The sequence below is a fragment of the Scatophagus argus genome, chromosome 22 (genome assembly GCF_020382885.2).
Source record: "Scatophagus argus isolate fScaArg1 chromosome 22, fScaArg1.pri, whole genome shotgun sequence".
In the NCBI taxonomy this organism is placed as follows: Eukaryota; Metazoa; Chordata; class Actinopteri; family Scatophagidae; genus Scatophagus; species Scatophagus argus.
The window spans coordinates 10,661,514-10,675,943 of NC_058514.1; the positions used below are offsets into that span (position 1 = coordinate 10,661,514).

The 14,430-nt window shown below is 40.4% G+C and overlaps 1 protein-coding gene across 2 annotated transcripts in view; it reads right to left on the bottom strand.

Moving 5' to 3' along the window:
• The window catches only part of ahcyl2b (adenosylhomocysteinase like 2b), a 42,295-nt gene that overhangs the window by 11,508 nt on the left and 16,357 nt on the right, over positions 1-14,430 (bottom strand). The window contains exons 1-2 of one of the 2 annotated variants that reach the window (XM_046378438.1): positions 12,281-12,919; positions 6,848-6,956 (exon numbers count right to left, since the gene is read on the bottom strand). In XM_046378438.1, coding sequence (XP_046234394.1) covers positions 6,848-6,956; positions 12,281-12,355 — 184 coding nt within the window. In that variant the 5' untranslated portion in view covers positions 12,356-12,919. Of the gene's footprint in view, positions 1-6,847; positions 6,957-12,280; positions 12,920-14,430 lie in introns of those variants that run through there. The other variant, XM_046378437.1, reaches the window with a different exon arrangement.

The window sequence follows — 14,430 nt, forward strand, 5'->3', positions numbered from 1 at the left end:
AAGTCATGTGTTGTGAATAGGATTTCCACCTGGGATAATCTGGGTGCTAAACTTAAAGATAAGTTCAAGACTGCACTCCCACAGCGGGGAAGAATTTATGAATTAAGTTCAGATAAGTTTGACGGGCATGAACACAAGACCACAATCAATTCAGACATTACAGCTGGAGAACAGGTTTGAACCATTACCATCTCCAAAAGATGAAAGTGAAGATGGCTGCTAGCAAGTTCACACCTGGGAGTAGCGCAAAAGTGCTAGCTGACAGAATAGGCGAAAAAGTCTTGTTTGGAGCAAAGTGGAAAGGTGCTATACTATGTGAAATTCCTCAGCCAATAAACACCCCCAAATTAATCAAATTAGTCTACAAGTGGAGGAGAGTGGTGTTTGCAGAGAGCAAATAAAAGGTCTAAAGCAGGATTTCAGTGAGCCGTTTAACTGTCCAGTTTTTATTAGTGGACCTTGGCCAATGGTCAACACAGGGATCAACAGGTTCAACAGGCTCTTGGGACTCAGCACACGGCTCAGCAAAACCTGAAGCCTGACAGGGATCAACTACATTGTTAACTTCAATGTAGCTTCATCTGCCTTTGTTCCCGTTGCTCAGTTTGTACATCCTTTCTTTGCCTCTTTGTCTTTGTTCCTCCTACCTGAGACGTGAGCGAAGAAGGCGAGGAAGAGGACAAACAAAAAGGAGACATCTGTGCTTTGGAGCTGTCATTTTGGTGCCTGACCAGGCTCTTGTTGTGGTTTGTATACCCCAGCTGTGTGCTACACCTCTTATATACATCACAGGCCCCTGGAGTTTAAGTACCAATGGACCATTTTTGGTTCAGTTTCCCACCACCCATCAGCCAAGCGTAGGAAAATCCACATACCACACACACCAGCCTCGACACCACAAAAATCAAACATCACAGCCTAAATGTCAGCATGTTGACACCAAGCTGATGGACCTGTCTCCTAATTTCTCCTCCTTTCACTCTCCTCTCTTTATTGCCTCACCCCCTAAGTCACATCACCTGACTGTTTTAAACTGAAACTTGATTAGACCAAGACAACAGTGCAGCAGTCTTACTCAGTCCAACCCTCCTACCTTAAGCTTTATCTGAAAACCTGTATGACTGGAAACAGTACACAGAGTGTTCACTTAACAGCTTTTGTTTCCCAGTGCAACCAAACTACTGACTGACTCAGCATGTGCCTGAGCCCACACACAGTCACGTGCCCACTCTGGATTTTCAATGGTCTCAAGGTTGTGGTGAACGACGCTACAGTTTTTGATCAGTCTGACGTTTTCTTTTAGATGCCCGTGTCTGCGTACACAAACATTCAATTATTCAGTTAATTAAAAAAAAAAAAAAAATGACAGTGAATTATTCATTCAGGCCCTACTGTTCACACCTGTCCTTGCTTGGTTTTTAGCTAATGATCTTGTAGACAATTTCGATTTAAAATGACAAACGTCTATCAGTCTCTGGTAATTAAAAAAAAGCACTACAAACAATTGCCACACTGGCAGATTAATAAAACAGTTTTGCAAAAATGAACACAGGTGAAGAAAAACAAATCCCTGGGTACATTTTGATGTGCATTTCTAATTTTGAACCAAGACAAGAAAAGCAGTCATCATTCATCACCATGACATCATTCATACATTAAAAACTATAACAATGCATGTGCCTTATTTGCTGCTGGTGACAGACTGACAACCTTCCCACGTCAGCTGCAGAACCAGAAGTTATATCCAGTTTTCCTACTTCAAGAGTCTACACTGCAGTTGCATCCACTAAAAACTAATTCAATTACCATGACACAATTTGATCTTATCAACCATATGACCCTGGAAGAAATTGTACATTAAAATCGTCCACCTGCTGCCTCGAACGTTATTCCACAAACAGTCAACACAATTTACTCTCAGACCCACGGGTGCTGAAAACTGCAGTTGTTGAGCCACTCTTCTAAAAACCCATCCAGACACCTCCCTAATGAACAATTGCACACCAATATCAAACCTCTCATCTTTTAAGTAAAGTTAGTGAACAGGCTGTTTTAAAACTTCTTAACATCTTCTTGGTCCTGGACAATTGTTTCAATGTACTCCAGTCAGGATTTCGACTACATCACAGCACAGACACTGCTGTTGTTATGGTCTTGAATGACACCCACATAAACACAGACGGTGGAAAAGTTTCAGCCTTGGTATTATTAGATCTCGCTACAGCATTCGACATGATCAAACAACATATTACCAGACTGTCTGGAAAACTGGGTAGGACCTTCCAGCACAGTGCTACACCGGTTTGAACCTTTTTTTGAAGGACAGGGACCACTTTGTGTCGATTAACACATCTGAGCATACAAAAAATGTCATGGGGGAGTTCCACAAGGCTCCATTCTCAAGCCTCTTTTGTTTCACATCAACATGCTCCCATTTCTGCAGATTATGGAAAACACAATATCTTCTTTATGTTGTTCTTTTTTTAATTATCTACTGTAATTGGGCAGATGACAGACCGATTAATAAAAGAACCACTGCTACATGATTATGGTTTTACTCAGTTAAGTGCATGAGACAAATATATATCAATAACATGATTACAAAAAGCACTTGCTTCCAGCGTTTCAAAGAATTGATTTTATATTTCTTCTTTGAATCATAAAGCACTAAATTGTTTATGGCCAAAATACATTTCTGATCTGCCACTGTGAATTGTCTGGGACAGGACTGTTAACTGTCCCCAGAGTACAAACTAACCACTGAGAGGCAACATTATTTTTTTTTTCTATGCACCACATATCTGGAACAAAGTGTCAAAAAAAGGAGGATCTGTTCCAAGTCTCAGTTCTGTCAAATAAAGGCTAAAGGCTTTTCTGTTTCTCTTCTACAATTCCATTTATGTGTACCTTTTTTCCTTATTGTCTTGTGTTTCTTTTATATTGTGTCCTTATGTCTTATGTAAAGCACAGTAAATAGCCTTGTTCTTTGAAAGGTGCCATATAAACAAACTTACGTTGCCGTGCCTTCGCCGGAGCTCTAAAGTTTCAAAGTGCAGAACAAACATAATGTGCCTTTGGTTTGTTCACTGTGAATAAAGCCTGTACTTTTCCCAGCCCTACAATTTGACGTTGGAAGGCCACAGATTCTGCACACCACCAAGTTTAATTGATCATAAAGCTGTCTGCAAAACCTTTAACATCAACAGAGCAACTCCAGCCTTTTTCCAATTTAAGACTGCAGCAGAACCTAAACATAGTACAAATGTGTTTTAACACTTGCACAGAAAGGTATCAGTATCTATTATGCATCACCTCTGTGAGACATAAACAGTAGTGCCCACAGCATACAGCAACAAGCTCAGCAAGCAGATGTTTATGTCTGGCAGAAGCAACACTGTGCTGGCTCTGGTGCTTCAGACTGACTCACCATACAGGTGCAATTGTGCTTTTGAAGAGCAGGTACATGAAGCCAGTATCACTCCTATCACCCTTTCAAAATGACCACAGACCAGTACTAGATAAGACTGGATAACAATACTGAAGTTGAGGAACATGCTGTACTGTGCCAGGAAGGGAAATGCTTTTAAAAAAAAAAAGTATTAATCCATGAGTGTACCATTTTCTTTTTAAATCTCCCATCCGCACTGACAGGAGGAAAGGGTGGGGGAAATTGTGAGATGAGAAGATCTCGGGGGTGTACTGGTATACTGATACTTCCAAAGGATACTGGGACAAAGCCAAAGACAGTGTGCTGGTAAAGGAAAAGTCAAAATCAAGAGACTTCAGTATCTGTCTTTTGTGGAATATAACACAACTAAAACCTAACATTCATTCCAGTACTGACCAATACTCTAAGAATGTTATTGCAGATTCACATTTTCTGATTTAAGGCTAAAATTTCTTATGTGTGATAAAAGCACTCCACTGATTAAGTAATGCACTCCTAATAATGTAGGACAATGTGATTCATAACTTTATCTGTTACAACTTTATAGACCGGGGCAATCACCTTGGGAGAAACCCTTAAGAAACAAAATCTACACCAAAGTGGTCTTGGTAAAAGTACTGCCGGTGTGCTCGGTGTGTCCTCGGCACTGTGGGAACCATCAGAGAAATTGGAGTCACTCTGGTGAGGGAATTATGGGAGAAGACAGGGAATCAGAACAGAGTGGGAAGAAAAAAAAAGAGCATAAAACAGAGGGTTCAAAAGCAGAGACAAAAGAGCTGCACAAGTTTCTGAAAGCAGCATTGACACATTTCACTTAATTTGCAGCTGCTGATGGTGTAGTTAAGAACAGGACAGACAGAAATGAGCTTGTCAAATCACTGAGTGAAATAAATGCAGACTAAATGCTCTCATCATTAGCTCAATATTGAGAAAAAAAATCCACAATCTGACAGCCTTAGGCTGGAGAGAAAGATTCTTGGGAGGTCGAGTGATTTAATGAGCCGTGAGCTCCAGTAGGGGAGTGAATAAGAAATGAAGTGAGGGGAGAGAAGCAAAGAAAAGTGAAGAGAAAGAAGGAAGAAAAAAAGCACAAGATGTGTGTTAGAGGGGACCTGGAACAAGTCCAACTCTCACCTTAGAAAGTCACTCTACATTGGACTGGCAATTTTAATTTTACGGCTGCCGACTGAACACACAGATGAATTTATTAATCTAAATATGAAATATATAAGATCCAAGCAGGTAAGAATGTTGGCTTGTGGTTCAGAAAGACTCCCTTGCAAATTACCTGCTCTTTCCATCAAATGCAATCTCAAAAAAAACAAGACAAACCTTTTTTTCTATGCACGACACATCTGGAACAAAGTATCAGAAAAAGCGAGTGGGGTGGGGGGTGATAGCAGGACCAACCACAGATCGCTGACGTTTCCTCCCCTCAGCTGCATCATCAGCAACAGATGAAAGAGAAAACTCTGTTTTTAGATGTCTTCCTGTGTCCACCTTGCGGTGCAGTGGAAAAATGATCAAACAGAGTATCGTCACCTCTCCTCTACATATATGTGAGGGTGAAGTGTTTTGTTTTAAAATGTTTCATCTTTTCTCAGGAAGTACTGACCAAAACCCCTGACCTGAGGTACAGATCATGGCAATCCACTAATACTGACTGAGAGTCCATTTGTCCATCTGCCATCCATCTGTTTGTCCATTATATCCTGCCACTACAAACAACACTGTCAAAGCATGATCACACATAGATTAATTCATCATGTTAATGGTGTCATTGGAACATCCATGCCTTGTGAATGACCCTGACACACAGCAGGAACCCAAAGGGCCTTCATAGCTGAAGCAGCTTAAGTGGTATGTAAACAAGACAAAACAGGGAAGGGCAGAAAAGGAGAACAGATTTAATCACATCAGATTCTCTATTCTCGATGCTGTGCTACTATTTCTCTTTATTTAAGCACACGTTAGGGAAATACAGTACACTTACCACTGCCCTTATATTCATCTGATACTCCACTGAAACCTGATGGTGACAACAACACTCCAGTGGATTTTCTATACGTACATGCCTTGGCTTGACTCTGTTCGATTTGGCGCATCAGCCCAGCGCAGCAGGGACTTGGATCTCCATTCCAACAGGGCTACCTGTTTGAAGATGTGTCCATAACTGACTAAGCCCTGCGGCTTTCTCTACTCTTCCTACGTCCAGTATTACTGAATAAGCCTTTAACAAAGCTGCACTAATTCAGTGTTAAAGACATTTCCTATAAATACTTAAAGTCCTGTTTTGCTGTTTGATGGCTTTTGTTATGAAGCAGTGAAATCAGCAAATGTCAGGTTTTCACCATTAGTAATCTTGAAAGAAGCAGGAAAACACAGCAGATAACTGCTTAGAAGCAGAATCAGTTAGAGGCTACAAAAGTACTGAGAGCTGAACAAAAATAGACTATGGAAAAAAAAAATCATGCTCTCCTGCATAAACATGATTTGAGTCTTGCAACATGTGCTTGTCTGAGGGGGACACTTGACGTGGACAAAAATGCCAACAGCCCCTCAAGAAGACACTGAGTCTGCCCACCAAACAGTCTAGCCCTTGATCCCGTAGAAACACAACTTGTGACACATCTATTGTTGGACAAATTAAATAAATAAATACAATATTAAGTTGAAGACCTTTAGAGATGTTGGATTATTCGATTTTGTTACCTTTGAACAGTGCCAGACCGGCCATTTCCCTATTTCTTTGAGCAGAGCTAAGATAACCATCTTCTGGGTCTAGCTTCATATTTAAATCAGACAGATAAGAGAGTGGTTTCATACTACTGATTCAATCGTAAACGAAAAAGCAAATAAGCGTATCTCCCAAAATGCTGGACTACTGGTGTAAAGCACAGGTGTCTCTTTATATTGCCCCATTGAAGTTCTCTGTGGCCAACTGAGGCAAGCAGAGGTTATTACTGAGTACCTCTGGTGGAAAAAGGGTGGAAAAGCTGTATGTTTGCTATGGAAACATAATTAAGCAGGTTATCTTCAAATCTAGAGGAGTGCTCTTAGAGTGCAGATCTCTGCCAGGTGTGTCTCGGGACAAAACTGAAGCAGTTGTTGATCACTTGAGGCCTCTACCAGCTTAAGAGGAGAGAGGAGATGGCAGTAAAGGGCAGTATAAAACAGAGCAGTCAACAAAATATGATCCTTGAGCACAGAGTCATAAAGATACACAGAAAACAGCTGTTTAACCCCTGGGTATTTTTGCTTCCCTTGTCATTGTTTATTAAGCAAAAATGCATAAAACTGAATGAAATGGAAACCCATCTCATCCATCGCCTGCCTGATAAACAGTGTGCTACTGAGACTGAGCAACAGATAAAAGAGTCCGTTTGTGTGTGTTTTTACCTGAGCTGTAGCTGTCTGTGGAGGACTGGGAGATGGAGCGGGACAGGGAACGTCGACCAATCTTGGAGGGACGCTTGTTGAACTCCTGTTTCTGGTCCGCAAACTGGATCTGGTGGTCGACAGAGAGAGAAGGGGAAGGTGATCAGAATTCAATTTTTTATTTTCACATGAAACTTAAATAACTTCTTGTTAATTTCTAGTGAATTTTGAAGTGGGCAAACAAGGCTTTGTACACATACAGCTTTTGAATGAGAGCATGCGCACACACACACTCAATAATACATTAACTATAGTTATGATGAAATTCAATAGCCAACCATTCAGAGGAAACTATTTCTTTAATGACTCAATTTCTTCTTCTCCGACTGTGTTGGGCTGACAGACCGTGTTGTCAGGACGGCATGTTTCAATTAAACAATGATAAACTGTTTTTAGAGATAAGAAAAGGCACACAGAACACACATAAATAAATGCAGAAAGAAGAAACAGAACAAGTACAGTGCAGCGGAGCACCTTCAATTTTATTCTGACTTTCAAAGATAATGGAGACAATGAGGTTATTATCAACCGGCGACAAGGTGACACAGATGGCACAAGGTACAACAGTTCATCCTGCTTCTGTGATACTGGGAGTTGTTGTCCGTTCACACACTGACCATGAGTATCACTCTGTTTACCTTTCCGCCATTAAGAAGCTTGGTGCATGATAATTCATGTTCTGATAATATTACACAGTATGAATAGCTGATGTATTACTATCATAAAGTTACACAAAAAGAACAACATGTGCTACTGGGGGTGGTGTGCAGCAAAGCATAAGACAACATGAAAACAATTTTAACTGAGAAATGCTGTTGAATAACAACAAGAATCAGAGTAAATCTTTCAGTCGAGATAAAAGCTGGAAAATTAGTTTTCCAAAGCCACAGTTCTCTCAGGGAGGTGGTGAAAAGCTTTAAAAAATCTGATAAAAGGAGCAGGACAAGCGTCATTCCTCATTTGTTTCCATTCTCTTTCATTCTCAGTATTGAAAAGACCGTCCTTGAGTACAAAACAAGCAAATAATTTCTGGATTTTAAAGCAGTGCAACAGAAATAAAATCTGACATTCAGACACATGCTTTGTGTGTGCATGTCATATAGCAGCAGAATGTTTTCAATCACTCATCCACTCTGACAATGTTGGGTGTATGACACAGAGTAGAGCTGGAGTCCAATCACAAAGAAGCTGTGAGTCATCATAGCCAGATGTCTAATATCAACACATGAAATCACCAGCAACTTTTTTTATCTTTACTTTGCTCTTAGCTCAGTGATCTCCTGGCCCTAGTGTCTTGTGGTTATAATGTAGACTGGAACATCAGCACCCCTTCAAACAGGCATGGACATTACTGCTCTCAAAAAACAACAGAATTGACCATATCTTATAGAGACAAGCAAGGAAACAATTCCCTGATGCTGAAATTGAAACGCAGTGCAAATTAATGTACTGCGTGCTTACGTTCACCAGCCATTGAGTTTTTCGCCTATGCCCAGAACCTCATATAAGGAACGGGACTCAAGAGACAATTCCCAAACCGTCCGATCCATCAAAATCGTCAAACTCATATATTCAAGCTGCTGGGAACTTGCAGGAAGGAGGAGTCGTGGCAGACAGGACAGGAAGAAACTTTCCAAAGCGTGGCTTCATTTCAAGAAGTAAGATGACAACGGTACTAGTTGTAATGTCTATGCAAAGATGGAACCACCAGAAATATGCTTAAACATCTTTCAACATGACATGCACTTAAATTGGAAGAATGTTTTGTATTTGACACTACACACAATGTACTTCTCTTTACTTCTCAACCAAGCAGCACAAGCGCAAATATCTAAAATAATGTCTCCTAATAACATTGGAGCATTTTTTTCTACACAGGAATTGGTCAGAAATCAATAAGGACATCCATTATGACACTGGTAACAACAATATCTTACAAATCCCATCCTACCTGATATTCTCAACCTCCAGAAACTGATCATTACCTTTCTACAAATCACAATAAAGCCAGACTTTTCCATCCTCTCCTTCCATTCCACCCTTTATTCTTACCTTTTTCACACAGGGCTCACCGCTTTCCTCATTCTTTTTCTTCTTCAGCATTGCCGCATGTATGTGTGTGTGTGTGTGTGTTGGGGGTGTATGTAAGGAAGCTGCAAATATGTCTGATTCAAGGCCTTGTGCGTTAAGAGGGCCTCATCTTTCAAGGTCTGATCATTCACATTTCTCTCCCTCTGCCTATTTTCAGCCTCTGCTTTCCTGCAAGCCAGCCCAAACTGGTCCAACCATGTGCCAGCACACACAATACAATTAATTGTTTCCCCTTCCTTCATTTTTTCCCTGCTTCTTTCACTCACTCACTCCCTCTCCTACCTTTGTATTCTCTATATTTAATTGTTAATTGTTCAAGAGATTGGGTTCCCTGAACCGCTGGTATCAAAACCGAAGCTAAACTTTGCCCCAGCTGACCCACAATGGATATGACGTGTGGTATTAGAAATGGGTGTTTTAAAAAGGACAATGGAAAACTACACTGGACTTTGCATGTATAAACCAAAGTAACGGGGGATAAAGGGAATTTTGACTTGATGGTGGAATTATATGAAAAGTCAGGCAATCACCAAAGTGTTGACAATTCATTATTAAGGAAACACAATGTAAAACAATTTAAGTACCAAGTTCATGGCAATGCATTCAATAGTTGTTGAGGCATTACACTCAAAACTTCAAATGCAAACATCGTGGTGGTGCCTCATGGCATCACAGTGGTGCTAAGGATACATCCTCTGGGGAACAGAATTGTCTATGCAAATTTTCTTGGCAATCTAACTAAAAGACGTTGAGATATTTCAGTCTGGAATATATATAAAAACCACTACATAAATTATCCTAGTAAGAAGTTGTAACAGAATAACATAATAAAAAATAAAATTGATGCACCTTAGAAAGGCAGTTTTCATACTGCTTCAAGACAGAAGTACTGCTATGCATCATTCAGGAGGGCAGTTCTTTCAATTCTAATAACCCTGGATCCTATAACCAGCTATAACAGGGCTATTGGTCTCGTCAGCTTTATAGAATGGAGGTTAGATGAGGAGCTTTAGGAGCTCAGAGTTGCAGTGAAGGATCGAGGGTCATTTTGCTAGCTCAGGAGGAAGGGATACAGGAGCTTATGACATGGTTTTGGGACAAGATTACCACAGGTTAGCTCAGGCCTCAGAACAGTGGGTACTGCCAGAGAAAATGACACAGTGAATTGTTTATCGCTACGTGAAATGAGAGCAAGTGAGCAAAGGACAAATGAATAGCCCGCCCTTATTCTCACCCTTTTGGTTCTATCAGTCCTTCTATCAATCTACCTACCATAAATCAACATAAGTTAGAACAAAGAAGTGCAGATATCCGATTATTATAATTAATTTGCTGCCATGAGAATCTACGATTCATTTCAAGGCAGTGAATGAGCTGACGCTCTTATCCATAGCCGCTTACAATAACCCATCAGCCAAATGCTGGTCAGCTGCAGCTCACCACCCTGCACTGAGTCTTTCTGTATTTATGAATGAAGTGTGTGGTATTATGAGCAGTCACATGCTGGTATCATATCCAAGAAAGAAAAAAAATTAATTAACAGGAATGCATTAATCAAATCTGGATGATTTGGGGTAACATTACTTACAAGACTTTGTAGTAACCTGACATGGCAGTCTCACAGAGACACTCATTATGTCTTATATAAGAGAGGCACTGAGAACAGCAACACTTTGCTCCTATACTGGTACATTAGAGTGCCACTTAGGAAGAGGTCTGCATGACTCAGCAAGATGTAAAACAGCTTATTTTCCAAAACACTGGCTGCTATTGTGGAAAAATCATTATTTGAAGTTCAATCAACATTTAGAGAGCAGCTGGGGGCAGAGAAGTTATTACGTCAATCAAAACATCCAAATATTTACAACATAACTGGGGTTGATTTTCTTTCATCACTCATTTTAAATAGGAACCTCAAGACAAATATTTTTAGGAGACGAGAAATACATTGAGCTGAACAAACTACTCATCTACTCATGTTTTCTGTAGAATCAACTACAGGAAAGTAGATTTTTGATCTGCCAGTCTCTCTCCCACTTCCATCTCTCCCCCTTTTTCTGTGACATTTATGATCTTCCACCTTCCCTCCCCCTTCTCTAACCTTGTCATTCACTCCTTTACATTATGGATGGTGACTGATTGGGAGGATAATGACATGTGAATAATGAATGTTAACTCAATACTGAGACACATGGGAGCTCAACCAAGACTGCCACTTTCCAACTCGGCTTTGTGTGTATGTTTGTGTCGTACTAAACTGGACTGCAGGGAAAAAGAGGTAGAGCTGCTAAAACTTGGTTTTGTACTGGTGGAAAAAGCAGTACCAGTGGCCAGGATCACTGAGGTGGTCCCACTAAAGGTGGACTGTATGGGTTTGAAAGACTCTAACAGCATGTTTTTTTTAATGCAAGTAGTCTTGTCCAGATGCATGTGCACAATGCTGACATGTTGCTAAGCAACTGTTACAAGTCTCTTTGAAGCATGGGGCTCCTTTGCCACACACTAATGCTCTAAGTGCTATAAACAAAAATAAGAAACTACCTAAGGTTGCTTTTCCTTTAGGAGCTAAGTGGCTTAAAACTACTGGTTTGTGGACTACCTTTTTTGAAGCCCAGCACTTGGCATTATGGCCACTGCCATCTTGGTTTTTTTGCAGCTTGAAGACAACTTTGGACTACTACCAACTGGCTCTGACTGAGAGCCTGAGGACACGCTGCTATAGCAACTTATCAATCACAATGTAGCCATGCCCTAAAGCTAACTCTGCTTAATTGTCAGCGTTACTTTAAATGGGACAAAATGAACATCATACTGTAATGAAGAAGATTTTAAACTTTTGACCATAAACTTGTTAGGAAACTGTTTGCTCAGGTAAGAAATCAAACAAGAAATCGGATCATTTCCTCATTAGCTTACATAAAATCAGACTTTACTTTGAAACCAGATGACTCGTCCCCTTGCTGGCTATCAGAAAGAATGCGCTTCCAAATTGGTTTGTTCCAACTTTGTAGTAAACAGTTATGTTTCAAGACAGGGCAGAGGATCAGAGGATCTTTCTGACAGCAGTCAACAAGCTAGCTGAACACCATGGGATCTGCGGCAAAGACAGGGAGAACGTCTGGGCCAGCAAGGTGAAACAACAAAAAACCCCTCTGGGTGGGAGATTAGGAAAACAAACAGGCACAGATGTACCGTAGCAGTAAATGTGAGGAGATATGATACTCTACGGTTTTCCTCCACAGCTGTAAAGCAGCTCTTTTGATCTTTTGCCTCAACACCACCACCATGAACACTCGGCATTACCTTTGTGTTTTGAGATTCTCCGCTCGTCTGCATCGTCTTGATGCCCACCAGGTTACACATTCTGCTTGTTTCCATTTGGGCAAAAACTCCGGTCACCAACTCCGATTCAAAATTTACAGTAACGCAAATGCAACAATTCAGTAACAAACGTCTGAAACACCAGCAAAATTTCTCTCTGCTTGTACAGACTGTACCTTCACTAAGAGGAAGGCAGAACAAAATATTAACTACAGACGCTGTTGCAAAAACAATGCAAGGAGGGTGGCTTTGGTTACAGGTAGGGTTGTGTTTGTGTATGAAACTCGAATCTTGTGCGGCAAAGAGGCACAGCACATAGCCTTTTGTAAGAAGATTACATCAGATCTACCTGAAAAACAACAGGGTTTTAAATGCCAAGGTGAAAAATCTACAACAAAAAAAAACAGCTGCATGCTAACTTCAGGTGAAAAGCTTGGCTCTTGTTGTTACAGTCTTAAACATGTAATAAATGTCATTCACCCATCCCTTTCTGACTTCAACAGGATAAAGATTTCATTCACTAAAATGTAATGTTTGGCAAAAATGCTTCCAAGACTTTGAAAGCAAGATGATATCCAGGCTCTGTCTAGATTAGCCTGATGTGTGGCCAAACATCAGCAGCAAATCACTCTTCATACAAATGTTGAAATAGTCACACAGGTACCATGACATACAGTTAACTGGACTTTGACTGCATCAGCCTGACGTCACTGATTGATGAACCAACAGGAAAGCCGTTTCGTACAAAACACATTTGTAACTAAATGTGCACAGGCCTGACGTCACACACGCATTTCTTTGGTTTGTGTTTAACCAGGCTGATGGAGCATGGCCGTTCCTTTCCCAGAAATTCTGCCACAAAGCCCATAACGTTAAACAAGGACTGTGAAGTGATGAGTAATATGACAGTCAGTTTCGTTCTGACTAATGAGCAGTCCTGTTGAGGTTAAATTTTGTTTCCAGTGGCCAGTGGAGCCCAGCAGGTCTTGACGGTAAAGTCGTTGGTCATTTATGGGCAAAATTTTGCATCTGTAACAGGAATTTAATTTGATTATAAAGGGGCTTTTGGTTGTTGAACACATTGTTATGTTATTAATGACTATTTTAATTATCCATTACTTTCTTGAATCTTTTTCATTTTGAAGCCAAAATGAGAAAAATTCTCTGCAGGATCTCAAATACAATCATTTCCTGCTTTACTAACTTGAACTGTTGGTCTGGTAAAACAAGTGATTTGAAAATATTCCCTTGGACTTGGACACAGGGGCAATGGGATGTTAACTGCAGTGCCACATAATACAATTACTAAGTTAATAATTTGATTGAATAAGTTACCAATTAATGTTCACTCATTATCCTGCTCTTTTTTCTTTTCCCTCCTGTTGATATGGATTGTATGGAAAGGTAGTTTATTTTTTTTCAGCAAGAGGAAGGAGTCTTGTTTTTTTTTTCCCACAAAAAAAAAAAAAAAAAGATGGTTGCATCATGATGCTGAAATGTCCACAGTGTATGTGTATTATGGGTGTACTCAGCTGTAACTATAGGGAAACTTGGAAAATTGGAAAGTGGTGCTAAAGCAGAGACAGCAGTCTCTTCACAGCTGTGTTGTCTGCAGGGTTTCCACACATTTGCTCCAGGTTTCTGCAGAGGACTTGGAAATAAATAAATAAATATATACACATATTTATTTAAAAACACAATCCTATTTGTGCTTAAGGGATTTCTCTGTGCTTACACGGCTCGCCTTTTTCAAGTTGTTCCAGATGAGAAGAGATTTATCTGCTGTATGTTTTCCACACCTGTGTCGGAAGGAACCCGATCCTAATCAAAAACAATGCGGTCATGGGATGAAGCAGAGACCCCTGCAGCAACCCAAGACTGGGCCTCTTGAGCTGTCAGCTGGGCCGGTGGCCCTCTCTCAAGCCCCGCACAGGGAAACATGTCACCACTAACAGCACTTACTAAGATTTATCCTGAACTACAACACGATAAACACCACATTTGGCCTGAGCCTAAATGCAAGCTATAATGAATCTCTGTTGATTTCATCTACTTTTCAGTGTGGGTCACTGATTACAAATCCAAAGCAGCCAATTATGACAATATTACAGCGGACATGAAAAATATCTTTT